Genomic DNA, 26,577 nt, shown 5'->3' with positions numbered 1-26,577 from the left:
TTCGGGCCGAGGACTAGTAAAGGGCGCTAGGTTGCCTGTTGGCCTTCGCACTTTAATAAAATGTCTCTGTGAATAATAGAGGCCGATAGGGAACAACATATGGCCATTGGATCTTCAGAATTGAAGATCCAAGGGTGGTGCCCTGCCCCGAAGGCCTAGCTTGGGTGGGCTGCCTTTTGAAAGATGGAATGTCTTTTGAATAAGGGGAAAAGGTAACGCGGGCGGGTGCTCCAGAGCTTAGAGCCGAGTAAAAGGAAAGAACGCCCTTTTTTTAATTTTTCTTTCTCAAGCCTTCGTCGTCTTGTCAATGTATTTTAGGTTGCTCATATAGATATATGGATAGATGCATACATACGTAAACATTTGATATCACTTGATTTTGGTAATTTTCGGTATTATTGCCCATATCACGGAAAATGATTATATATATATATATATATATATATATATATATATATATATATATATATATATATATATATATATATATATATATATATATATATATATATATATATATATATGATACAACTTGGTCATGGTGACATGAACCATGTAAATATTACGGTCAAACGAAGTACTCTCAGTTTCTCGATTTCTTAGTATTTCTGGATATGCTTTCCACTGACAACTGAAATACGAAATGAAATTAGGAAAAACCCTTTTTGTGCCAGGTTTTAAATACAGTAACCAAGTCACTGCCAGAAAGAATAAGAACTTATTTCAACTTAACTGTACGAATATTCAGATAACCAGATGATTTTTAAATAAAAAACTAATATTTCTCGGTGAACGGTTGCTCAGTAATTCAGCATTCAACTTGACTCTTCCTTACATCAGTCTGAATGTTGTTAGAATAAGGCTAGTCCTGTAATGTTATTTTCCACTTCAGATTCTAAGGATTTAATTGGGAAATAGTCCTAGTATTCTTAGAAAACGAAGAACTTAAAAGAGATCATAGTTGAGCCATATATATATATATATATAATATATATATATATATATATATATATATATATATATATATATATATATATATATATATATATATATACTGTATATTAACAGGCTGTCTGAGAGAAGAAGATGTTTGGGTTTCTGTAGGGATTAGACGAGGAGCCGAGATGTGTGTTTGAGCCGTCCTCGAATTCGACGAAGAAATACTGAAGGCCTCCCGTTACTGTGTATTGTTGCTGAAATAGTAATAACATTAGTAAAATGTGGGAAGCAGACTTAGCCAATCATTATTTTTAAAAATGTTTAAGACAATCCAGTACAACAATGTGAATAAAGAGAGGAAAAATAAACCATATAAATCACAATTTGGTGCTTGTAATGTGATGCATCGCAAATTGACAATTATGGATATGATATCTGTAGAATTAATGATTAAATGATGGTGAAGGTAATATGAGGATGAGATATTCAGTTGGATGATAAGATAGTTGATAAAGATACAAAACAATCATAGGAAAGACGAATTCCTTACATTAACGTGATGTATGATCATTAATTTAAATAAGCCACATAATGTTGATAGGTAAAGCGTTATTCTTTAGGTTGCCCACTTCAGTTCGTATATTTCCTAAAGTGATCAAATGGTACAAAGATATGTGGATAAGATGCGGCTTTGGATATTGGAGACCTCGGACTGTTAAGTATAGGATGGGAGAGGGTTGGGGTGAGCATTACATTTGCGCGCGCTGGGGTATTTAAAAAAATTTCTTTTTGATCTGACGCTTACTGAATCTAAGAAAGCCACGTAAAATACATGTGTAGTTATTCCTCCTAGCGGGTTTTTCATTAAAATTAGGAGAAAAGTACCCAGCTTTCTTGATACGATTTCTACAACGAGAAGTGATAGATACGATAAATTTAAACTTAACAGTATTCACAGAGATTTGAAGTAGTTACGTATAATACATTCAGAGGTCTGTATCCAATTACAAAATTAGAATATGGCAAGTTTCAATTAGGGCAAATTTCGGGTGAAAATGTCAGAAAACAGGGCTCGCTGGTGAATAGAAATGCAAGGAACACCTACTTCATCTCTTTAGGCCAGACTGCAGTGCAGCTGGGACAGAGGAGATGCTGCAGAGAACTTTGTTTGCCATCTACAGTGTGCAGCCTCTGAAAGTGGTACGCTGTACTGGACATAGAAAGCGACCGGATGCATTGTTTTTAACAACATCAGATAAAGGAGGATCGAAGGCAGGTTCCATATATTGACGAACCAGGAGTGACAGTACGCATTCTGTTTGCCCATAGCAGAAAAGGTAGAAGGCTTACTCAGAAGTTCAAGGTTGCATTCTATTTACCCATAACAGGAACGGTAGAAGGATGAATTCTATCAATGTACACCCGAGAAGGAAGATAGTTCTATTTAGGCTACTCACAGACGCAGAAGGGGGTATGGTTGTACAGGCGGGCTTCAAACTCGGCGGATTTCCAGGTCGCTCAAAATAGTCGCTGCATTTCGGCTTGAATGCGATAGTTTCGAAGTACGTGAACTGTTTGGATGACAGGATGTGCTTTCAATTGGGTATACAGCTTGCTTCTGAGAACTAAAGGTTTACAAATTTACACTTACAGTACACACCTACACAGGCCTACATATATATACAGTATTTTCGCATCCAGAGAGGATGCTCCAGAGAATAAAAGCCTTCCGGTTATATAGCCTTTGCGATGAGGTTGCTGCCTCATGTCCTTTTCATTCGTTACCACTGTCCACAGCGTCCTAGCTATCAGATATCTAACTCTGCGTTTGTCATCTGAGGCACAGTGGGATTTAACGAAATTGGCCTGAAGAATTTATTCTGATTTATACACTCTGAGAATCGTACCCAAGACCTTATATTACTGAGGGTAACGTCTCATCCACTGGAGCACGAGTAACCACTTACAAACACGTGTGTATACACGGTGTGTGTGTATGTATATATATATATATATATATATATATATATATATATATATATATATATATATATATATATATATATATATATATATATAAAGTTAAGTATATCTTAGTTTAACCAGAGAGCTAATTAACAGCTCTCCTAGGGCTGGCCCGAAGGATTAGATTTATTTTACGTGGCTAAGAACCAACTGGTTACCTAGCAACGGGACCTACAGCTTATTGTGGAATCCGAGCCACATTATGACGAGAAATGAATTTCTATCACCAGAAATAAATTACTCTAATTCTTCATTAGAGTCGAACGCTGGGCCAACAGCGTGCTAGCCGGGAGCTCTACCCACCCCACCAATGAAGAATTATATATATATATATATATATATATATATATATATATATATATATATATATATAATGCTGTATATTTCTTCCTGCCTCCATGGATATAATATATTACACACATATAATGCTGTATATTTCTTCCCGCCTCCATTCATGAAATATAGTCTCTTAAGGTCGAAATTAATAGCAACTGATTTAAACTAGGCTAGGAGCTGAGCTGCTTTGCCCTACCTCATATTCCCCACCTGGAAAAAGAGTGTTGTTGGTTAGAAGTTTAACAGCATAGTGTTTTCTCGCTTCTGTGTCGCAACCTAGCCCAGTTGGTAGCTAAGGAGTAAAAGATCATTAAAATACCAAGGTTTACTTACGCTGCAATACCCAGCTTCGTATCTTAGACAGATAGCGTAGTCCTGCTTATCGATATAGTACCAGTGAGTGGATGATGGGTCCACATTGTTCCATATGCCGATCTTTCCGCTTAGGTCCCTGTACCATTGGCCGCAACCTGAGGGTGCTGGAACATCCAAAATTGTTTTTTTTTTTTTTTTTACTTCATTCTGACACTGGCTTACATCGGAACTGATAGCTGTCCATCAAAAGAACTTCATAATAGATTTCGCAGGGTAAATTGGGGGGATTTTATTTACCGATGAAGTTGCTTAATTCTCGCGGTGACTGAAGTGTGAAAATAAAGGATGGGGAAGATAAAAAGAAAGACAGTCGAGAGAAAAGGAGGTATAGACATTTGTTCTTTTGTTGGTCAGTTGTTGCCTTTGATTTAATGAATATTAACTGTTCCTGTTTATGGTATCACAGTTACTTATAGATAAATGCTAATCGAGTAAAGTAATCCTGAATTCTTGCAAATATTTACTGTTATATACATACAAGTTTTTTTTACATATGAGTTTCATTAATAACTCCTCTATTGTAATAGTTAACAGCGTCAAGAACTTGCTAACCCCTGTTAAGAATAATGTTTCCGGAATAAATTAAAGTGAATTCCGTAAATATATAGATGAGAAACTATTGCATGAATAGCTTACCAGAAGTTTCACTCGTGTGTTGAGACACGTAAATCTCCCACTTCCTGGTATATTGTTTACTTGGGTCGGTGTGGAAGGTGAAGATAGCAAAAGTATCCGTCACGTCTATGTAATCTGTAAGAATGTTAGTCAGATGGTTACATCTCTCTCTCTCTCTCTCTCTCTCTCTCTCTCTCTCTCTCTCTCTCTCTCTCTCTCTCTCTCTCTCTCTCAGGAGTGGCGTGATATCAGTGTTTTTCTTTTTCAACTCTTGAAATATTTTTCATATAATGTTGGTTTATCATTAGGAAAGTAAATTCCTCAAAATTTATAATCCATAATTTTAGAATAAAATTTCAAACACATGTCATATAAGGATTCTTAACGAAAACTTTTGTTTACGAAACAAAAGATTCCTTAAATTCCATATACAGTCAGTAAATTTTATCAGGATATCTCATCCAGATAGGCTAATTGCAGTTTTAGTTATGTGGGAAATGCTGCTAAACAAATATAAATCGATATAAAGATTGAAAAATAAACCCAACAGAACTTAAACTATTATATTTCTACAGTGAAGATCAGAAATGTGAACTTGGGATAAACATTGTTGCCTTTGTGAGGAATGCAAGAATTGAGCATGGAAGTGGAGGTACTAGTACTTACAGATCTCATTATGAACTCTGTAAGGAGTGCAAGGAAGTGGAGGTAATGTTGCTATGAGGATCCATCATTGTGGGGCTTACGAGGAGCGAATTGGGTAGATTTTGTGCTGAAGTGGAGCTAGAAGTACTTGGTGACCACCATTGAGGGTTTTGAGTGTTGTGGGTGGATTGCAAATAGAAGTAGGGTTGTAGTAAATGGGGATCGAGATGGTCGATTGTGTGAGGAAGTGAAGCAACAGCACTTGGATCCCTTTAGTGCACGTATGGGGAGGGGGTAGATTATGCAGAAGTGTTGAGAGCAGTACATGACCACCATAGTTGGTTTTGGGAGAAGTGTGTAGATTTTGTGTGACTGTGTAGACGACAATACTTCGGAATTACATTAGAGAGCTCTATGACACAAAGATAGATTGGGTGTGGAAGTGTTGTTAGCAATATAAGAACATCTTAGTGGGCTTTGTGAAATGTAGTAGATTGCGAATGAAAGTGGAGGCAACGATAATTCTGGATCTCTGTAGTGGGATTTACGGGATCACAATAATGGGTTACATGGGTAGGGGGTAGAGTGGGTATGAAAATGTCGTTAGTAGTAGATGAAGGTCACTGTAATGAGCTTGATGCATCATGTTAGATTATGCATGGATTTTATAGGATCACAGTAATGGGTATATGAGGCATGGTAGATTATGCATAGGTTTAATGGGGTTACTGTAGTGAGGTGCCGGAATGTTCTTAGCTGTAGACGAAGATTACCCGATGGTCTTCATGGAGAGTGTTAAATTGTATGTGGACCATTGTGGGTTTTATAGGTGGATGGAAGTGGCATAAGCAGCAACTGGGGATCACCGTAGTGGATTTTTTGAGGGATGGGTAAGGTGTACATTGAAGAGGTAGCAATAAATGCGAATAGGTGTAATTTTTTTCCCGACAGTTGGGTGGATTGTGCACAGTAGTGATAGCAATACTTGGGTATCACTGGAGTAGGTCGCATGAGGTGCAGGTATATTTTGATTGGACCACTGTGTTGTAAAGAGGTAGTAGACTGTGTGTGGCAGAGGTGGAAGCAATACATGGGATCATGATACACGGTGCATGTAAGGTAACTCGAGGATGTTAGATCCTTTATCCTAATGGTGTGAGAAAATGAACTGAGGGAATGTTATGTTTGGCATCACCAAGATTTGTAGAGCTTATAATTTCTCTGTTCTTACAATCAGTCTTTGAAAAGCCAAATTACTCTTCATTGTGTACAGTGAAGTTGGTATAGCCATCCAGGGTGTCATCATGTAGGGAGAGTAGATTGCAAGAACCCAAAGAGGGATTATAGGTATATGTAGGGGAAGCTTCTAACTGTCATGCTAAAAAGCAGTTATTCTGGTACAAGATATACAAATCTTGAAGCCCTATAATTATAGTTCCGCAAAATCTGCAACATTGCAGTTTAGTATCATGAGGAAATCATATTGTCCAGGGGGAAACAGGTTTGATTAGTACTGAGCTAATCCTTATTTTTTTCTGCTTATGGAAAATACTGTTTGTAAACTGAGTATACTTACAGTGGATATCTTTGCTCAGCCCACAGACCTTTTCAAATTTTTTGTCTTGATTAACAAGCATGTAATCATGCGCGCAGAGTCCATTAGTTTCGACTTCGTACATATACAGGATCTTCACGTCCAATCTGTAATTTGTAAATCTGATGAAACGGGTATCATGGATTGAGAGTACTCACCTTGAAGTAAATACAACGACAAGCTTTTGGATAAAAACAGCTTTAAAATTTTGAAGTGGTTAATCACATTGTTATTCACAGTGATATTAGAGATTTTCAGCATTTGAGTGTGAAATAATGTAGCGTATTTATAACCATAGACGCAACTACGATAGGCCTGTTTAGTAAATGAAGTCGTTTCTGAGTATATTGTTTGTAGTCCATTTATTTACAAACTATCATCTCTAGCAGCTTGGCGTTACATATTTCTAAGTATTAACTATGAACCGTGCCACAGGTATGAAGAGAATGAGCTGTAAAAAGGGAACGTTTTGGTTCCTGCTGATGTATAATAGGAAACAGAAACTGCTTAGTAATGGGAGAATACCTGTTATTACTGTAATACATACCTTCTATAAATGACTTAAGGACGTCCAGGTAATATGCCCGACCTCTACCCTGCCTGTAGGTGATAACACCCCCGTACTTAGAAGGGTAAAAGTCTTCAAGACGAAGGGCATTGCAGAAGAGTCACCTCTTATTATACTTAGCTCTAATTGGAAAGTGTTTTTAAATGGCTGCCCTTGACTTGGAAGAAATCACTATATCCATTTTTAATCAGTTGCTTTTTCTTTTCTGATAAGTAGACGTCGTTTCACATGGGCACTTGTTGCTGACGAACATTTGCCGTAGGTTTTCGCGCATTATAATTCATTCACTTATTTTAGAAATGCTGATGATCAAAACCAGCTGTTAAAAAGTTAAGTATCTCTTAGTTTAACCAGACCACTGAGCTGATTAACAGCTCTCCTAGAGAGGGCTGGCCCGAAGGATTAGATTTATTTTACGTGGCTAAGAACCAACTGGCTACCTAGCAACGGGACCTACAGCTTATTGTGGGATCCGAACCATATTATGACGAGAAATGAATTTCTATCACCAGAAATAAATTCCTCTAATTCTTCATTAGCCGGTGGGAGAGTCGGACGCTGGGCCAACAGCGTACCAGGCGACAGCTATATCCACCTCTCCAATGAAGAACTCAAAACCAGCTGTAGTGACTATAGAGTTAAAACCAGCAGGTGTCTGGAAAGCTTTTTGAATTTAAGCTAATTATCAGACGAGGTGACTCTGAGCAATATTCCACTTCATTTCGTATTATCACTGACCATTCCTAATTACCTAAACTGGCGGATGTGTTTGTTCATTCGCAAGATGGTGTAGGTGATGTGGACTCCGTCATTGAAGTCGCTCTTGTATATCCGCGTGTTGTTTCCATACGCTACTCCGTTTTCTATGGCTGTGACTGGAGAGACATTCATCTGTATCAGTTCTCTTATTGTCTTCGTTTATCCTCATTTACTTCTTCTATTCTACTACACAATTGGGTGATTTATTCTTCCACGGATGATAATTATGACTTAATACAGTATTTTTTTTATATAAAACTAATATAAGTAATCAAATAATAGTTGTGATCTCATGACACTAAAGTTTTTTTTTTTTTTTTTTTTTTTTTTTGTCTTGTTGATAGTAATTTTGAACTTATAATTCGCCAATAACAGACTGGCGTATAATTGAAAACAACAGCAACTTCAAGTTCAGAGTTTAAAAAGCTTATCCTATATCTGATCTTTTTAATCTGACAAGAATTGCATATATTGCATCGGCTTGACAGTTGACATTGATCGAATAAGTATATTTACTTTATTTATAACATTGATTACTAGTCTTATAAACTAATTCAAAGTAATTGATACCATTGATCATAAATGCAGTAATGTTAATGTACTGAAACATGATACAATAATTTTCGTTTTCATATTAACAGCTTATAATATAAGAACTTGTTTATCCAGTGAAAGGTCTTGGTGTCTAGCAGAACCTCAATTAATTGTTGATCCTAAAGTGTTTTAGTGGCCATCATATAAAACTTCGGTAGCTATAAAAAAAGCAAGTGGTCCTGCCTTCCTCACTTGAATTCTACAGTAAACGATATTCTATGTTATCGTCATTATTCACTAGATGTTTATCTGGCGTTGACCTAGTGATCACCACCCTCTTCAATCTCTCGCTCTTTCCATACATTATATTTATGTTATATGTATACACACACACACACACACACACACACACACACACACACACACACACACATATATATATATATATATATATATATATATATATATATATATATATATATGTATGTATGTATATATACAGTACATATACAAACACACACACACACACACACACACACATATATATATATATATATATATATATATATATATATATATATATATTATATATATATATATATATATATATATATATATATATATATATATATATATATATATATATATATATATATATATATATATATACATATACAGTACATACACACACACATACTACACACACTGACTATGTATAGGCCTTTGGCCATAACACTTACTAACACAGCAGACGCCGAAGCCTTGACCGCAGATCCCCTGGCCGCTTCCGCCTTTCTTGAAGCACTCGAACTTGGCCATACACGTCCCGAACTGACCGTTACCCGCGTCGCATTTGCCGTTCAGGAGCCTGACCAACGTGAGGGGCGAGAGTGGAAAGCCGCCTGTGAAGGAGAGATGATGGTTATAGATATTGATTTTTTTTTTTTTTTTTTTTTTTTTTTTTTTTTTGTGGGCTCATATGAGATGAATTTTATTGTTTTTGTTTTTCTGAGTTGGTTGTAGATGTCCTCATTTTTGCTTGTATTTTTGCGTTATTGATATTTACTCTTGTGGTATTTCGAAAATGCTTTCTTTTTTTGTTTTCCACGAAAGTGTCTTCAAAAGACGTGATGTTTATAGATGCTTAAGTTTTTTGTTTTTTAATTTTCAGACGAGAGATACTTGATTTTTTTATATTTTTGAAAAATTTTCCACTATGCCTCTAAAAGCTCTGATAAGCATTGTTCTTGAAAATGTTGAGGTTTTTTTCTCTTGAGAGCTGTAATTTAAATTTTAAAAAATGCAGTAGAGAATTCCGAGCAGTTTGTAATAAGAGTGTAAGATTTATTAACATTTGTTTAACTGAATTTGAAGACCAATAAATATGTGCAGAAAACCAGCAGTCTTGTATTCGAAGAAATTCTTTAATTATCCGCTTCGTCAAGAAGTGGAAAAGGAAAAATAATGAATGGTCCAGTTCATAAAATAAGTGGAAAAAACAGTATTGTAACAGTTTTTGTTAGCAAGACAATGACGTCACAGAAATGAGGTCTAATTATTACGTAGCTCAGTTATTTCCCGTAGGAGCTAATCCCCTCTTGGCACGGAATATATGAGCTCGATGTAGCCTATGTACAAAATATAGTTCGTGTACATGAGCCAGTTCACGGAAGCCGTATGTACTTTAGTATCTCTTATGGATTTTGAGTATGTTTCAGCATATAAGTGTGGATATCAATGTTTAGATATAGATTTATGTATATGTATCATTCATACATACATTTTATTTATATATATTTATATATACCGTATATATAATTTTTTAGTATATATATATATATATATATATATATATATATATATATATATATATATATATATATATATACGGTACTAATTATAGCTCGTGTAGGCTACATATGCCATTTCACGGAAGGTACGTGTGCGTTAGTATCTTACGGATTTTGAGTATGTTTCGACACGTATTTGTAGATCTTTATGTTATTTGAATGACATATATAGGCTACACACACACACACACATATGTATATAATGTATATATGTATGTATACACATGCACACACTTAGACCTATAACCTATATATATATATATATATATATATATATATATATATATATATATATATATATACATATACACACACACGCACATATGTACAACTCAGACACACACGCATATATATATATGTGTGTGTGTGTGATTAGTCGCCGTTGCTGAATGGAACCTGCCACTCTCCTCTGAGTTTGCTAGGTCCATGGTTCGCTCTTAGCGTACCGCCCGCTAGTCCACTTAGCTGTAATTGGGCACCAGCGTTTGCTGGGGTCGAGGAAAGGCCTTGGGGCTTTCAAAGTCATCCTTAATACTCCCTCCAAAGATGAAAGGGCGTATAGTGAAAAAATGCGTATATATGTATAATTGGTACACATTTTTTTTTATTGATATGCACGTACTCTTATTACTGTCGTTCAATCAGCAACGTTAAATAACGTTAGGTCTAGTCAGTATGTGGATGGGTGACGACCAAGAGAAGCCAGACGCCTTCGACTCATAAAATCCTTCGAGAATCCATGGGAATGGACAGAAAACCTGATGGTATCGCATTCTGTTTCCCCCCTTGACAAGGCCTGCGTATATACGTATATATATATATATATATATATATATATATATATATATATATATATATATATATATGTGTGTGTGTGTGTGTGTATATGTATATATACAGTATATATATATTATATAATATATATATATATATATATATATATATATATATATATATATATATATATATATATATATATATATATATATGTATGTATGTATATTTGCACATACATACGCACATAGAGTCCTCTTTCCCCTTTGGTTGGATGGTACCAGAAGGATAGAGCCATCCAGCTGTCAGCATCTCTAGGGATGAATTTGCTTGGCCCAAGCCCTTTCATCAGCCCCAAGCTGCCCATTCACAGCTTGTTCAACTGGTGCCTGAAGGCCGGGAGCAAACCACGGGCCGTACAAATGCAAGGTCTGTGCCACTGAGTCACGTATTTAAATTGTAGTTATTTTTTCGAGTTCAACACAAACAAATACATGAAACATTCCGTCCGTTTTCCTTTACCATATGGCGTCATGCCAGGGTCTCCCTCGGTCGCAGATGTTGGAAAAACTAGTTTACATGAATACCTGACGGCTGTTATTTTTTCTTTTTCTTCCCCCTTATATTTCACCAAAGCGTTTGTTTTCCTCTCTCTCTCATTTGTCATGGTGTTGCTTTAAGGGGTGAAATTACGTTTGCCTGAAAAACGATGGTATGTTTTATTCTTACGTTTGCTTATCTTTGTATTTTTTATGGCCGAGATTCAGTGCGAACAAAATAGGACTATGAATTTTACTTTTTCTTTTTTTATTTATGAAATTCTAGATAAAGCTGAGAAAATTGCATGTCCTAAATAGTTTTATAAATTTTACTCTGGCGTTAATTTTTTCGTTATTTGTATTTGTGTATTAAAACCATTGCATGCCATTGAAACTACCATATATTTCATCCTTGCCCTTTTGTTCTTTCCTTTTTTCTGTTTTGTCATGATAAAGTGGAAACGTAACAGGTTCCTTCAATTTTCGTGAGACATGCAAACCCTTCCATAATAGAAAAAAATATTTAATTAAGGATATAAGAAAACAGAAAGGGAGGGATCAGAAGAAAAGAACACATTCTGTCAAATGAAAAGCATGATATTTAACCGTTACCAATATAATGGTTTAAAAATCTTACATGCGTTTGTTAGTTTTTTTTTTTATATTTCTTGGTTATTAAAACATCCGAAGATCTATTTATGTGACATAATTACTGAAATAATATTTATTAGGGCTTGTAACGATATTATTTGTGATTAGTGAAGAAATACCACTTTCTCCACCTGTGACAAATAAACAGTAAACCAGGTAGCCGAATCGCTGCATTTCGCGAATAGTGATTATCTATTTATTTTTTTACCTCTCGAAAATCACTGAGTGCTGTGAAACTTTAGTTTAATCTTCTAGTGTATGGCAAAGATATTTTAGAACAGTGAATGTAAGAAAAGTTGCTTCTGATCAGTGCTTGAATTGGTGGCCTACGAAGAGAGGCGGATGTGCTGATCACATAAACCCCAGTAGCACTAGTTAAAGCATATATATATATATATATATATATATATATATATATATATATATATATATATATATATATATATATATATATATATATATGATGTGTTTCATGAAGTTACGTTTGATATATAAATAATTAGATATCTCGTGGGCTTAACTTAGCAGTTTTATTATTGAGAAATTCATTCAGATTCGGAATTTCACTCACAAAAGCATAAAAGAAGTCGTGAATAAAATCACCAAATAGACTATTGATAAAAGTCATGTTGTGAAAAGCAGATGAAAGTTTTGATCAGTGCCCATAAGGAAAAATATAACACGGGGGGAAAAGTAGCTAAAACCAAGATAAATGATAAAACTAATTTATTTTCTGAGAAAAATGTTTAAAGTAGTAAGGAAAAAAATTGCTTTAAATCAAGGGATTTGATGAATGCTGCGATTATAACTTGAATGAATGAAATTTGTTAAGTATTATCGGAAAAACAATTTAACTTAAGGTAGGTAATGAAAATTTGAGGGAAATGTAAAAATATGGGAGAAATAAAGATTAATATTAATAAAGAAAGGTAGCCGCGGCCCATGAAAGTTTCAGCCCGGTAGTGGCCTGTGTTGTTGGCGCCTATAGAGTTGCCAGACGCACGAGCATGGCTAACTTAATCTTGAATTAAATGAAAACTACTGAGGCTACAGGGCTGCAATTTGGTATGTTTGATGATTGGAGGGTGGTTGATCAACATACCAATTTGCAGTCCTCTAGCCTCGGTAGTTTTTAAGATCTGAGGGCGGACAGAAAAAGTGCGAACGAACAGACAAATAGCTGTAAAAGAAATCTATCACACTAGATTTCTTTTACAGAAAAATAATTGCTAAAATTTCAGATAAGCAGAGTTAAGTTTTTAAGGTATATTTGTAGAGGATAAATCGAAAAACTTGGTAATGAAAGTTTTCACTAACATTTTTACAGAAAATGTTAGTTTACAGAAAATATGAAGAAAATGGTTCATATTGTAATGATGATAAAAAAATGAACGTTGCCCTCAATTTTTGAATAAATACGGGAGATATATTATTGGAGAAACTGCTAAAACTTGAGACAGAGAATGAAATTTCCATTTGATATTAGGAGAAAATAAAAAAAAAATTGCTATGGGAGAAATAGCATAACAGATATTAATGAAAGGTTTCTTATTATTACAGGAAAAATAGGTAAAATATATAAAAAGGCTAAGTTTCCATATATTGTAGGGGAAGACAATTCATCCACAGGCAAAAGTAAAACAGAGAATGAAACTTCTTTTGATATTTGAAGAGAAGATTTTAAAAAGCGATAGCATGAATAAAATAGCCAGAAATACTAAAACAAAAAGCCAGATATCCGTTACACAGCGAGGATTTCCTTAATAAAAATAAGTAGGTAGGTAGGTAGGCTATTGTGGTTTTACCGACTTCTTGTCGGGTGGGAAACTCATCGCGGTCTCAAAACTTCCACATAGTCTTTTTTATCACTGTTTTTTTACCTTCCGTTTCCCATCCCATGTCGTCTGTGTCTTATTCCGTGCCATTTTATGGCGGCGATTAAAAGGAGATCCAGTCTGGATGAAATTTCCTTCCCGCTTTTCTATTTCTTTATTTATCCCGTTATTCCCTCGTTCTTCATTTGCTTGTTTCCCTGGAGACCGTTGTTTTTAGAAAGGACTCGATTTAAGTGCGGCTGTAGGAATAATTAAATGAATTCGTATATATCCTCATGATAATAACATCAGCAAGAGCAGGACTCGATTTAAATGCGGGTGGAGGAATAATTAAATAAATTCTAACATATTCTCATCATATAATAATAACAACATCAGCGACAGCAGGCTACTTCTTCCCATACGTAGTTATATTAAGCGCCAGCTCTTGCTAGCGTCCAGGTAACTGCATAATTCATGAAACAAGAGACCACTAATGATCATCCCTGAGGAATGACGCCCCGAAAATCATTTGTCTGCGTCTGCGTTGATTAACGATCGGGTTTCCAACTGTCGTGAAATGGCAGCTTGACGTCGTTAGCGTAGGTGAAACTATAAACAGCTGTTCTCAAAACACTTGATTAATATGCGGCGGCAATGACTGGGAATTTCTAAAATTGTGGATGTACTGCGCTAATGGAGGTTCCTAAATTTTGTTAATGTGAATCGTTATTAAAGTAGAACGTCTACAATTATTTTCCTTTTTGCAACAGTATTAAAGATTTTTTGTGGCGGTGACCAAGACAGTTGTGACGCCACTTTGTGTTGCTAATGCCGCCAGTCAGTCGCGGGGAAAGATTTATATTAGCTAAGATTAATTGGGAAATGATGCTATAATTACATAGGCCCATTGGAAAGAGTGGGATTCAGCGGGATTTAACTCCTAAGGAAGCGAAAGACCAGCTTCATAAAAGAAGGAAGACTGTAACAATATTAGGAAATAGAAGCAAAAAAAAAGTAAAAATATAGTTGACTCTTACTGTTAAAAGGTTATTGCAACATATGTAAAAATCAGCTCCAATGCTTAATCTCAGTCACAGCTCTGTTTCACTGGTGAACTCATTCATTCGTATCCACTCCTCCCTATACATTTGTGAGGGTGTAGGTGCGACTGGATGAGTTGCGAAGCTTATCCAGATATACACCCCCGTGGAAGAATGGGTGAGCTTATCCAGTTGCATCCATGCTTTCATATAAATACGAGTATGGTTACGAATAGATAAGTACTGAGCCTATCCAATCGCATCCATGCTTTCATATGAATATGAGTTTATGGATAGGAATAGGTAAGTGGTGAGCTTATCCAATCGCGACTATGCTTTCATACGCATATGTGAGTAATGGATACGAACAGGTAAGTAATAAGCTTATCCAATCGCATCCATGCTTTCATATAACTGTGTGAGTTTATGGATAGGAATAAAGGTACTGAGCTTATCCAATCGCTTCCGTGCTTTCATATACATATGTGAGTTTATGGATGCGAATAAGTAAGTACTGAGCTTATCCAATCGCATCCATGCTTTCGTATAACTATATGAGTTTATGGATAGGAATAGGTAAGTACTGAGCTTATCCAATCGTATCCATGCTTTCTTATAACTATGAGTCTGTAGATAGGAATAGGTAAGTACTGAACGTATCCAATTGCATCCTTGCTTTCATTTAAATATGAGTTTATGGATAGGTAAGTAATAAGCTTATCCAGTCGCAACCATGTTTTCATATAAACATGTGAGTTTATGGATACGAATAGGTGAGCATTGAGTTTATCCAGTCGCATCCTTGCCGCCAAATAAAACTGTGAAGTTATCCAGTCTTATCCACGAATTCATCAAAAGCTGGGAGCTTGTCAAATCCTATCTATGCCTCCATATAAAGTGATGAGCCTTTTACTCTTTTTAATATCATCCACGCGTCCATTATAAATGGTGGAGATCATTAAATGAAAAAACCAGCAAAGCCGCTGAGAGTAATCTAGTGGTAGGCCGTTCTGTTTTTTTTTTTTTTTTTTTTTTTTTGTGAAGTGAAAGAGAGTTTTTGGTCATTGCAGACAGAAGGGAAGATGGAGTACAAAAGTAGGTCTGCAGCTTTTTATTTTCTTGTCTCACTTGTTGGTTAGGCGAGAAAGGAAAGGGTTGTTGGAAAGTGAGGGGATGCACAGCTGTGCTCACGTGTGTGTGTGCGTGTGTGTAAAGCCAGATGTATTGTACATTATCTACACACATGCACGGATGCACATATCCATGCAGACATACGCCCCGTTATACGCATAACAAGTTTACTACTGAGAAGTCCCGTTGTTTCATATTTTTATTTACTATTTCCTGTAAATGATAACGTTTCAGTATTAATACTAAAAATCTTTTAAATCGTTCATTTACGTTTTCTACTGTTTACTCTCTATTTTATTGCTTTCAAACAAACCAACTTTTGAAGATCTAATGTACTTCACGTAATGCCTTCTATCTTCAGTAGATATTTATTCAGTCTCCCGTCCTGCTTTTCAGGTAATGTCGTGTACCTGGTTATCTGTATAACCGTTTGGTGTACTTAAACTGCGATGTGTAGCTGGTTAATTTTCACATTAATTGCTGTACTCAGAAGGTAATGTGTAGCTGGTTAATTTGGAGCCATCTGTTCTATTTGTAAGGTAATGTGGTCTGGTTGTTAGTTTTGTTATTATTATAAGGTACTAAGTGTTTCGTTATTTTTGTAGTCACCTGCTTTATTATGTAGTATGCTCCTGATTATATCTACAGTCACATGCTGTATTTATAGTGTAATGAAAATACAGTTGTAATGTCAACCACCTGATCTGTTTATAAAGCAAAGGCAAAATATACGTAGGATTTGTAATCACATGTTCTGCATCAAGGTACTACATATTTGATTATAGCTATACGCATATGCACCTGCCCTATTTGTAAGCTACCGACAATATGCATTTGATAACTTCTACAACAGCGTTTTTTTTTTTCTTCAATTATCGGTTGTTTTTGCTATGTAGTTATATCTGGTTATTTGTCCTCGGGCAGTGTTGTGCATCGCCAGATTTATACAAGCACCTCTCATCTTGATTTTTCTGAATTACATTCATTTTTATATTCGTAAATATTTATTTTTTTCATTTCTCGTTTGATATTTTCGTCTGTTTTCTTGGGGATTTAGTTCTGATGGTAAACCTTGCTTTGCTAGGCTTAGACATATTTTAAACTTGTTCCATGTGATTGTTTGCTCTGTCTGAATGGTAATTTAAACAGTTTCCTGTTAAGATTGGATTTTCCTCTTGTGAACTATGAATAACCATGAAAAATCTATATTCAACAGTTGAATTTTCTCTGGTGAGATTTGGTTAACAAAAAAAAAAAAAAAAAAAGCTTGGAAGTTTCTCTTGTTAGACTTTGTTACCAATATAAACAAGTAAAAAATGCGCCGAAGTTTCTTCGGCGCAATCGAGTTTTCTGTACAGCCACTACAGCGTATAATCAAGGCCACCGAAAACAGATCTATCTTTAGGTGGTCTCGGTATAATGCTGTATGAGCCGCGGCCCATGAAAATGTAACCACGGCCCGGTGGTTGCACATCCTCTATCGTTGCCAGACGCACGATTATGGCTAACTTTAACCATAAATAAAATAAAAACTACTGAGGATAAGGGACTGCAGTTTGTTATGTTTGATGATTGGAGGGAGGATGATCAACATAGCAATTTGCAGCCCTCTAGCCTCAGTAGTTTTTAAAATCTGGGGGCGGACAGAAAAAGTGCGGACGGAGACAAAGCCGGCACAATAGTTTTCTTTTACAGAAAACTAAAATTTGTATTTAGAAATCAGATGAACAGTAGCATAGAAAATTTTGTTAAGAGTCGTCTCTCCTACAGTAGGATTTGCTTATTAAACAGCTACAAACTAACCGTGTAGCCTAAAGCTGATTTTTATTTGACGACGAGGTCAGGACAAGTAGATAAGAAAATGATTTTCAGACGAATTTTTTGTCAGTAAGAGCGAATCGCCCAGAAAAAAATTAAATCTTGCTAGGTTAATGCAAGAAGATATTTGTTACCAGTATAAAAATTTCTATTCGGAAATTAAATTAACAGTGGCAAAAAATTCTACTGAGAGTTTTCTCGTGTGAGATTGTTTAACATAAACAATTACAAACCAATATCATAACCTCCACTTGGTTTTTTAAAAATTTCAGTACGACGAGTTCAGAACAAGTACGTCCAGGAAACTATTGTTAGAAGAATGATTTTTTTTTTTTTTTTTTTTTATAGTAAGAGTGAACCGTCCGGAAAGCAATAAATCTAGCCATGCTAATGCAAGAAGTTGGGAATGAAGAGAGAGAAAATCAAGTATATAATAGTGCCCATGAAGCTTTCATTTACTACGACAGCATAATTGGATCAATTCGACTGAATTCAGAGCATCGGAGGACTCGAGAGACACGTTCGAAATAAACAGCATAAATCGATCAGTTCGACTGAATCAGGACATCGGAGGACTCGAGAGACACGTTTGAAATACGCAACATAAATCGATCAGTTCGACTGACACTCGTGTTCACAATCGCCTCTTGCCATCCGTTACGTGACCTTTCAATTTAAAGCGAAGTCACTGGCTTTCCGCTGTGCTACTTCCGTAGCGATCACAATTTAGTGTCGCTTTCTCAGAGGCCCAGGCCTTTCGTTATTGTTGTTGACTCCAGAAGGCATTATTTATCCGTCGAGTGGTGATAATTACAGGCTTTGGTTGAGGGTGGGGAGTGGGAAGTACTGCGGACGCATTTAAATGAGATAAACTTGCTGAACATGTGTAGATTAAGATTAATGTATCGTTGCGGTGTGTAATTGTGGGCGACTACGGTTATTCCTGATACATTAAGATTTTGGAAGAGTAGGATCCATTAGTTCATACTTAGTAGCGTCAAAAACCACACACACACACACACACACACACACACACACACACACACACACAACATCAATTTGTTTAGACGATTAGACGGTGACACCCCAGCTTCGTATGTTCACGAATATAGGGTAAATTAGCCATCACGTTGTTTTTGTTTTCTCTGTTGCATGAGTTCCATTGTCATTGTTTAAAATGTAAACTGATTTACTACAGAGACACAATTGTGATGTCTGTATGACGTCGTTTTAAATACTTGATACTTTACGCTTTCATAAAACTGTATATGTGATGTTTTTGCATCTGCCTGTGTTAGATTTATCTTAGATTTATTAAAAGCTTTTCATAAATCTTCTCCTTGGTATTGGTTTGGGAGAATGAAATTGAGTTCCTGGAGGCTTCTTATGATTATGTTTACTGTGATAAATTCCTTCTTGTGAACTAAATTTTGAATTACATCAGAGTTTTTACTGTCGGGAATTCAGTCTTCTGATAGGAAGTTACTGTGATGACCACGAAAAAAAAAATGAGATGAACTTAATAAGGGGTTTCTAAGAAGCGTAAAAATAAACAGTGGTTTCCTTGTAAAAATTCACGGATGATGTAATTTACGTAACTCAGTATACGTTCTTGCAAGGATTTTCAGGATCATCGGACATCTGGCAGACAAGCCAGTGTGCTAGCATCAGCGGTTGTTGACAGATTGTGGTCGTTGGTGCTAATACTGATCTTGATAATTATAGCCCGCGTCATTAATTAGGACGCCTCGAATGACCGTGTTTTTCCGCTCTTATTGATAATCGGTTTTTTTTTATTTAATTTAGTTCTGTGAATTCTTTTGTCTGTGATTTCTGTTGGAACGGGATGAATAAAAGGTCACGTTTTACGTTGAATATCTTTCCCTCTAAAGAGCATTCGGGAATTTACAAACTACGCGATAATCCGTAAATGCAGCACTGCCCTCTTCTGCCATAGGTATTTTTGGACAAAGTTGAAGCTAAGATCTTATGTTATAAAATCGTCTGTATTCTGTTTAGAACTTGAATCCACCGAGCCTATATTTGAACAAGACCTGCCTAAGAGCAGGAGATTTCTGATGGTGACAATAAGTGGCGGGGAGAGTACTGGAACATCAAAGGCCTGCTGTTTCTTCTGGTCACTCTACCAGTTTCTTCCAGATGACACGCCATCTTTGCTACCAGTATCTAGGAATCCAAACCAACTAGATGTCAAACACGCATTATGTTTCAACCTGTGACAAAGCGTGTTTTTTTTTTCCCTGTCAGAGCGTGGTTATTTTAGTAAAGGACTTATGCCTTAATCAGCTTCCTTATAACAATTCTTTTGTGTTTAGGAATACGAATCAACAATACATTGAACCCTTGGTTGTTTTTTAGTATCTGTAACTTCTGGCAAGGCAAGTTCCTGGCCAAGGGTGCGGTAATCTTTATTAATTTCCCATTAATGATTAATGGGTCCATTATGCCGGATAGCCATTATTGTTCACAGAGAACGCTATCGATTGTTAAACAAAATACTGTCGACAGTAAATAAATAGTTATGTGTATTTTCACGTCTGATCATTACGATCGAAGAGAAGTGAGTGACGATGTTATTAACTTAAAAAAAACAAAAACCTTTATACTGTATGGGCATCTTTTTATTGTTACCTTGACATTGACTTGACGTTTGTTCGTTTAATATTTTTTTCTTTCACTGTATATAAAAGCTATAATTTTGTTCGCACGCTATAAGCATTTTTCTTGTTTTTATTATCGGAAGAGCCATTAACAACTAAAATTGTTCTTACCAGGTCTTTATTTCATTCGAGGAGCCAGTGTTTCGTAAAAACGGCTGGGTTTCCCATCAGTATATGTTATTCTGTTCATTGTACTGGAACCGTTAAGGACTTTGAACGTAGCCTGTATCGTCAACGGAGGGTGGCCGTACACATTTAGCAAAGTTGACAGCCAAGGAATACAGTATGGTAGACAGAAGTAGGTCGTCAACCTAAATGGCTGAACAAGAGCTTGGCCACCCACGTACTTTACTACTCCCCTTAACCTTGCTGGAAAGCTGCTACAGTAGGAGTTCAACATCTTAATCTCTCCTAAGGGGTGCTCTCCAGGTTTAGTTAAGGTTCTTTGCAGCGTCCCTTCTCCCCATAGTTCCAACCCCTTTCATTCCTTTTACTGTACCACCGTTCATATAGTCTTTCTTCCATTTTAATTTTCGCTTTTTTCCTAACAATTGTTTCAACATTATTTTCAGCGCTGAATGACCTCATAGGTCTCAGTGCTTGGCCGGTGGCCTAAATTTTATATTCCAATTCAAATCCAACATCTTCATCTAAATTGGGCTCGACAACATCCTACCTGGCCGTTGGAGCTCTCTCTGGACCTTCCCTATTAATACATTAGTATATAAATATGATATTCATAGTCAAGTTTTTAGGTTGCCTGTTTGGCTGGACAACCAAAAGCGCAGTGCATTTTAGAGGTACATCAATGGGGATATTCTCCATGAACCAAAATAGTTCGTTCAAGGGGCAAAGCGGAACGCGGTTCATAGGGACCTAAAATGTATCTCACGAATAAACCATCTTGCAAGCTGCCAAATATTAGGAGTGTTGGAAGATGATAATGTAAGGCGGTTAATGGCCGAGGGGTAAAATCTCGGCCTCATAGTTTGGCAGTCGCAGGAATATCACATTTCGGAAGCCGAATAACGACGGATTTTGTGTACGTATCAGTTCCATAAATGGGATTCCAGGTCAAATAAGCGTCATTTGAAAATGACAGAATCCGAAGTTTTTGTGTTATTATGTTTGCGGAAAATATTTCCATTTGTTGTTTACGATTCTTGGTGGTTTCCATTTTTCAGTCCTTTTCATATATTTCCCAGCAGTACATTTAATTTCATTTTTAAAAATTTCCCTCGTTTTTGTCATTAGCACAGATACTGCTTTTATTGAGAGAGAGAGAGAGAGAAGCCTCTCGTTTTTGGTGCAATTACGCCAACAACAACTTCGGTAAGTATGAACGCACATAACCACAGACAGTGGTTTAGCTAAACGCACAGCACAACCATAGCTCTGACGTCAGAAGGATTACCAGACATACATCTTTCACTTGTCTCCCCACCCTCGGTTCCCTGTCTCCACTTCCCTTAACCATTATAAGCTATTGTATGTTATGTTAATTCTTCAGTGAAGTAGGTCAGGTTATTATCGTGCGTAGTGATCTGATGGCCTTAATGACATGTTCTATTTTATTGCTCTGGAAAACATCTAGCATTTATCGCCTTAATATAAAAGTTTATGACCTGAAGATTTTCACGAGATCGTGGAAATGTATGCTTGATCTCTCTTGCAATTCGAGGTTGGTTCACGAGACAAATCCGACGCGTTTATGTTTGTTTTAATGCTTAAACACACGCACGCGTGCATCAGCAAAAAGTGAGATTTGAATTTCCTTATGTTCTCTTTGTCACGATAACTTTTATCATTGATTTGATGATAAACCTCTTTCACTGTACATTTTTTGGAAGAAAATTTCCCCGGGATTTAAGAAATGAAACTGGGAGTCCTCTGGACAGGGTTCATCGTTAACTTAGTACTTAAAAGATAGTTTTACCAGCGAATGTTGTTCTGCTTTACTCTGGAGGTACTGCTTCTTAGAGAAAAAGGTTCATTGGCTAATACACAGACAAAGACAGACAGACATATATATATATATATATATATATATATATATATATATATATATATATAATATATATGTATATATATATATATATATATATATATATATATATATATATATATATATATATATATATATATATATATAGATTTATCAGTGTGAGGGTGGACCAGGGAAACCAGTTAGAGTGAACTCTAACATATTTGTTTATTTCTAACGTTTCGTGATAATTTCTTTATTACATCATCAGGGATCTGTTAGAGTTAACTGGTTTCCTGGACCATGCACCTCACACTGATGTGTCTTGCTGGTCGTCGCCTACTGCTTGCTTTTGATATATATATATATATATATATATATATATATATATATATATATATATATATATATATATATATATATATATATATATATATATATATAGCATGCATATGAAGTGGTTAATTTTGTGGATCCATACATATATACGCATGATCTTAGGTTGTATCAGTAATGCATCAAACCCCTCCACACACACACACACACACACACACACACACACACACACACACACACACACACACACACACATACATACACACACTGCGTCACGACCCTTACGTTGCATGCATTCTGCCGCTCCCTGATTTTTAAGGCTCTTGTATTGTGGTTTGAAGGGTTTCAAATGAGGGTTTAACAATATAAAGACTAATTGCTGAAAGAAAAGAAGTAGAGATGAAAATTTTCTTAACATTTTGGTGTTTGTCAGATTTTTCCTGGAACCCAACGCACAGGAACACACGTGTCTAAAGTAAAGCAAGGAATAGATTACTGTAAAGGTGAGAAAGTTTTATATTTGACAGACCTATTTTCAGATAGATAGCATGCCTTTTTAGTCACTACGGGCTTTTTTCTTTTTTTTATATCTGTTATACATGACTTGCATGTTTAGTATGATTTGGGATAGCAGGAATGACTTGTATAACATGTATGATGTATTTCACTCTTTCATATGTATAATTCTACATGACGATCCTTACGTAAAATATATAACATCTTTGTAAGACGAATAACAAGAGTGGCCATTGCATAACAAGCCTAAGATGTGCGATTGTTGTATAACGAATATGAAGCATGACTTATAAAACGCATAACTCTTGTATAGCATAATGTGCCACTTGTATGACACACCTTTGACAACTTTCATGCATTACTATTATGAAGAGGATTTCAACAAGCACTCTTTATGAGTCAAATCACGTCTTGAAGCTGCTCCTTACACCTTTCCCCTTTTTTAGTTCCCGTCAGTCCTTAGTATCACTGGAGTGCCTCTTTGTAAATGTCAGTTTATGGTTACTTAAATAATAATTGTAATATTGATATACACCTGAAATAATATGTCATTCAGATCAAGAGTATTTTTATTATGGATAATGATGATGAAATAGTGATACAGTATCCAGATTAAATGTATGTTCATTCTGAATTTCATTATACGTTTTGGCAAAATCCCAATAATTGGTCAGTAAAAACAGATTAATGGTCCGCTTTCACAGCAGCCTCAGAGAGAGAAATCAGCACAGGTAAACCATACTTCGTGCTCTTGTTACCACTTTGTATGTCCATAGATCTTGAGGACTGGCCTTCCGCTTTTTCCCTCTCCTTTTATTACGGGGAGGAATTTTATGAGCCTCGTCGCATGAGTTTTGGTATCAGCTTTTGATTTTATACTTAAGTGTTGCATTATGAAAGGTATGTGGTATTATTTTTCATTATCATCCAAGTTGCAACCGGTAATGGCCCCATAGGAAAAGCAACCCAGTACGGAAGAAGCAACAGACGTATTTGATATATATAAATGAGAAATTGCAAAGAAAAACAATTTGGAGAGATAATTTTCAGTTTGTCATTTATATATCTTCAACTTCGTTTATGATAAAGAGTGTGATTTCCATGCTAAGGATAATGTGCTCCAGCTTTAGCGGCATCAGGGGAATAACAGTTGGTGTAGTTACTTCTGAATCACTGGTGAATTTCATTCTGTCTGTGGCTGCTAATTATTTCTTTTTGACATGATCTCAATATTTGTTTGGATAGGGACTCCAAGTTTTAATTAAGGTACCTTGGAAAGATGTATATTCATATTAGACTGTTGTCTCTTCGAAAGAAATTGTAAACGGAACGTTTTTCACCATAGCGTAATTTTGTTTCAAGCTCTATTTTCCGATTATCGTTTCTCTGAAAATGATTTTGATTGTCAAGGATAAATTCTTAGAAAAGTAAAACTGACTTTTAAACATACTTCCTTGTAAGAAATATGGAGATTATCAGTAAAAACACACATCATGAAATACCGAACGCTGATGTTGAAAATATAATGCAAGTATTTTTTCGTAAAATTTTCTGGACAGTATTATAATTGCAAGTTTCCATTATCAAAAGGGCAAGGTAGTTTTTGAGGAAGGAAGATTAAAGAATAAACAAATTACTTACTCGAAAACCATGCCCTAGGAGAGTAGGGCACGGCGACGTCTGTGAAGTTGGAGCTCACCCCTAAAAGGAGTCCTACCCAAACAAGCACCCGGCAAGATCCTTTGGCACTCATGTCGACACTTCCTACATTCAATCGACACTCCTTTCAAAACGCCAGTCTAAGATGAACCTCTTGAAACTCTAGAATTATTTCGACCTCCAGAGTTAAAAATCGGCAGCACCCTTGAGGACCAGACGAAAAAAAGATCAAGGACTGGAGGGCTCCTGCGTTGACTGAACGCACGGACCCGCTAGCGCCAAATGCCAGGAGAGAAGGAAAGAAGGGGAGGAGGAGGAGGAGGAAGAAGAAGATGGGGAGGAGGGATAGGAGGCCCATGGGATCAATGGGAATCGGAGAAAACGCCCACCGTAAGATGGGGGAAGTGAGACTGGTGTGGTCTACGGGTGGGAGGGACGACAGACAGACAGACAGACAGGTGACGGTCCCGTAAATCCCTTTATATGCCATAATGATAGAGGAGTTGCTTTGTTGACCGAAATTACAGCAGTCCTCCTCTACCTCCCTACCCTCCCACACCTACTTGCGATCTAGGTTTACGTTTTATGGGTGTCATGGATCCGGTTGTTCTATGGTGGAAAGCACGGTTTCTTAAATTTTTGTTGTTATTAATTTTTTTGTCTCTATCATTGTTTTCTACGGTTAATAGAACCTGGAAACACATTTGTTGTATGGAATTCGGTTTTAGCCATTCGTTTTTGTTTCAGTAACGATGGCAAATAAAAAAAAGAGAAATAAGTAACTTTTTAGAATAGAAATCTTCTGAAATGTAGGCTATATAAACAAGTACAGCTTCCTGAAGTAAAAAAGAAAAAGTAGGGTAACTCGAATGAACGCATTTGAAAGTTATTTAAACTTACAAAATGATGCTTAGCTTAACGTACGGAAAAAATCGCTTTCATCTGTTTTGGAGTAGGGTGTATTGGTTAAACGGCTGATTGAAGTAAATTACGAAATTATATAGCTCGCTTGCATGGGTGTGAAGATTGGTTGAAGTCGTGTAAAGATGACTGAATTTAAGTGTAATACAAAATGAGATAGTTGCCTGTGTTCATGTGAAGGTAGGTTGCTGTCAGATGTACTACAAAATTGATGTAACTTCCGCCATACGTGAGAGGCTTGGTTGGAATTAACTAAGATACAAAAATGAGCTAGTGTGCTTCCCATATGCAGACTGGTTGAAATCAAGTATTTTGCAAGAAATAAGGTAATTTGTGGCTTTCGTGTTCGGTTGAAATCAAGGAATTTGCAGAGATGAGATAGTTAGCTATATACGTGTAAGGTCAGTTGAAATCACTGGCGATAATTTGAGGCATACACGCGAAGCTTTATTGAAATTAAGGCTATAAAA

General features: G+C 36.1%; 2 protein-coding genes across 3 annotated transcripts in view; one reads left to right on the top strand and one right to left on the bottom strand.

Moving 5' to 3' along the window:
• The window catches only part of LOC136841773 (cuticle protein 19-like), a 414,507-nt gene that overhangs the window by 21,432 nt on the left and 366,498 nt on the right, over positions 1–26,577 (top strand). The window lies entirely within an intron of this gene.
• Positions 1,061–26,145, bottom strand: LOC136841656 (uncharacterized). Its single transcript, XM_067108848.1, has 8 exons — positions 25,169–26,145; positions 9,131–9,292; positions 7,849–7,972; positions 6,512–6,636; positions 4,312–4,425; positions 3,634–3,779; positions 2,397–2,510; positions 1,061–1,193 (listed from the first exon to the last, which is right to left on the bottom strand). The coding sequence occupies exons 1-8, from the start codon at positions 25,278–25,280 to the stop codon at positions 1,062–1,064; spliced, it is 1,029 nt and encodes a 342-aa protein (XP_066964949.1). The 5' UTR covers positions 25,281–26,145; the 3' UTR covers position 1,061.

This window comes from Macrobrachium rosenbergii, chromosome 1, assembly GCF_040412425.1.
Source record: "Macrobrachium rosenbergii isolate ZJJX-2024 chromosome 1, ASM4041242v1, whole genome shotgun sequence".
Classification (NCBI taxonomy): domain Eukaryota; kingdom Metazoa; phylum Arthropoda; class Malacostraca; order Decapoda; family Palaemonidae; genus Macrobrachium; species Macrobrachium rosenbergii.
This window is presented reverse-complemented; position numbering and strand designations above follow the sequence as displayed.